A 2809-nucleotide genomic window follows, 5' to 3' on the forward strand; every position below is an offset into this window, starting at 1 on the left:
GCCACGTGATAGGATTATTCCCTTAGTCACGTGATAGGCCTATCCAGTCACGTGATAGGATTATTTTCCTTTAGTCACGTGATAGGCCCCTCTCAGTCACGTGATAGGCCCCTCCAGTCACGTGATAGGATTCTTTCCTTAGTCATGTAATTAGTTATTTTGGTCAGGCGAGAAAATAATGAAAACTGAATGCTGCCCTAAAGTGTTTTTGTTTTTTTTTCAATATGTTTAACTAAGAAAGAATTGCTATAATACTTAATTCCTACTTTTGAACTGTCTATCAGAAAATAAACGTTCATCATTTTTAACCCTACAAAATAACCGATTCATGTTCGCCGTGTATAGCAAGCTAATATTTTTCATTTAAAGTTAAGCGGTGTGCGCGTGTATTGTTAATTAAAGGAACTGTGTAAACGTTTGTCTCGTTTTCACCGTGTAGGTATATCTGTATATCATAAGTTTTTGTCTTAAGATAAGTGTCGAAATTAAGAAGTAATCAATCTGTACTATTAATTAATATATACTCTTTCATTAAGTAAATTGATTTCTTGTTTTTATTTATTTATTTCCCTCTTTTATGTGTTATTCTTCTCTACATCTCTATGTATTCCAAGCTTTACAGATGTAAAGTTTATTGGATTAAATTTATTATTAATGAAAAACGGTTTTATTTCTTATATGTTACTTTCTACAACTTGTGTTTGAATTATTTTCAGTTGTTTCAGAAACAAATATATCTTGTAATGTGCAAGATATAACGTTTTTAATGTGTTCTGTTTTTAAATTAAAAACTGTAGAGACATTTGTGATTATATATATATATATATGTATAACACGATTACAACAAAATATATTTTACATCAATTTACTTGTGAGAAGTTAACATTTAGTGGAGTTTAATTACCGTAAACTATCATTTTTTTTTCCTTCAGCATCGAGACCTCACATGAAACTTCAATCAGGTCACAAGAACACGTGGTCAACTTGTTACCCGTAACCCGGGTCTACAAGACCGGCAGGCTATTACTTCCGGGTCAGCAATGTTGTATATGTCTCAGGCCCTACAAAGAAGCACAGCTTATACGCAAGTTACCATGTAGACACAAGGTAAAGTTACCTTGTAAACATAAGGTCAAATTATCATGTAGACACAAGGTTACCATGTAAACATAAGTTCAAGTTACCATGCAGACACAAGGTAAAGTTACCTTGTAAACATAAGGTCAAATTATCATGTAGACACAATGTTACCATGTAAACATAAGTTCAAGTTACCATGCAGACACAAGGTAAAGTTACCTTGTAAACATAAGGTCAAATTATCATGTAGACACAAGGTTACCATGTAAACATAAGTTCAAGTTACCATGTAGACACAATGTAAACATAAGGTCAAATTATCATGTAGACACAATGTTATCATGTAAACCTAAGTTCAAGTTATCATGTACACACAAGGTCAAATTGTCATGTAAACACAAGGTCAAGTTACTATGTAGACATAAGGTCAAGTTACCATGTAGACACAAGGTTACCATGTAAACATAAGTTCAAGTTACCATGTAGACACAAGGCAAAGTTACCTTGTAAACATAAGGTAAAATTATCATGTAAACACAAGGTAAAATTGTCATGTAGACACAAGGTTACCTTGTAAACATAAGATCAAATTATCATGTAGACACAATGTTATCATGTAAACATAAGTTCATGTTATCATGTAAACACAAGGTCAAGTTACCATGTAGACATAAGGTAAAGTTACCATGTAGACACAAGGTCTAGTTACCATGTAGACATGAGGTAAAGTTATCATGTAGACACAAGGTCGAACTGTCATGTAAACACAAGGTTAAGTTACCATGTAGACACAAGGTAAAGTTATCATGTAGACACAAGGTCAAGTTACCATGTAGACACAAGGTCTAGTTACCATGTAGACATGAGGTAAAGTTACCTTGTAAACATAAGGTAAAATTATCATGTAGACACAAGGTCAAGTTACCATGTAGACATAAGGTAAAGTTACCATGTAGACACAAGGTCTAGTTACCATGTAGACACAAGGTAAAGTTATCATGTAGACACAAGATCAAATTGTCATGTAGACACAAGATCAAACTGTCATGTAGACACAAGGTCAAGTTACCATGCAGACACAAGGTCAAATTACCATGTAGACACAAGATCAAACTGTCATGTAGACACAAGGTCAAGTTACCATGCAGACACAAGGTCAAATTACCATGTAGACACAAGGTAAAGTTATCATGTAGATACAAAGTGGGGCGTTATAATGTTACGGTCAATTTCACTATTCGTGTAGCTTTGCGCGAAATCTATAGCAAACAAACAAACCCATATTAGAGAATGGGAGATTAAATTCCATAAATATGTAAGTTTTTAGGCTTTGGCCGCTCGCCTCCACAACCACTGAATACGAAACACGTTTCACATTTTTACTGCAACGGTCACAAAACGTGAACTCCCAGATTCAGAGTCTGACCACACTAACCAGCAAGTCACACCCGAACCCAGTTGACGCGGAAATTGCAAAGAACAAGTTTCTCGACTGAACGTATTTTGTTTTCTGTTTTTGAATATTCAGTTTCATAAGGACTGTATCGACAACTGGTTACTCTGGGTCAAAGATGCCTGTCCCATTGACGGTCGGTCAGTTGTTGAAAGTGTTGGACAGAAGAATGTTTTGCCGCCTCGTGAACCAACAGTGTAAGTCTTAACGAATGTCATTTAATTTCTAAATATTTTATTTTCAGTATATATATATATATATATATATATATATCGC

General features: G+C 34.4%; 1 protein-coding gene across 1 annotated transcript in view; it reads left to right on the top strand.

The window, feature by feature from the left end:
- Positions 1 to 2809, top strand: part of LOC106465553 (E3 ubiquitin-protein ligase Zswim2-like) — a 17848-nt gene that overhangs the window by 12177 nt on the left and 2862 nt on the right. The window contains exons 7-8 of the mRNA XM_013925776.2: positions 933 to 1107; positions 2609 to 2730. Of these exons, the coding sequence (XP_013781230.2) occupies positions 933 to 1107; positions 2609 to 2730 (297 nt within the window). The remainder of the gene's footprint in view (positions 1 to 932; positions 1108 to 2608; positions 2731 to 2809) is intronic.

This window comes from Limulus polyphemus, unplaced genomic scaffold, assembly GCF_000517525.1.
Source record: "Limulus polyphemus unplaced genomic scaffold, Limulus_polyphemus-2.1.2 Scaffold1980, whole genome shotgun sequence".
NCBI classification, from domain to species: Eukaryota; Metazoa; Arthropoda; class Merostomata; order Xiphosura; family Limulidae; genus Limulus; species Limulus polyphemus.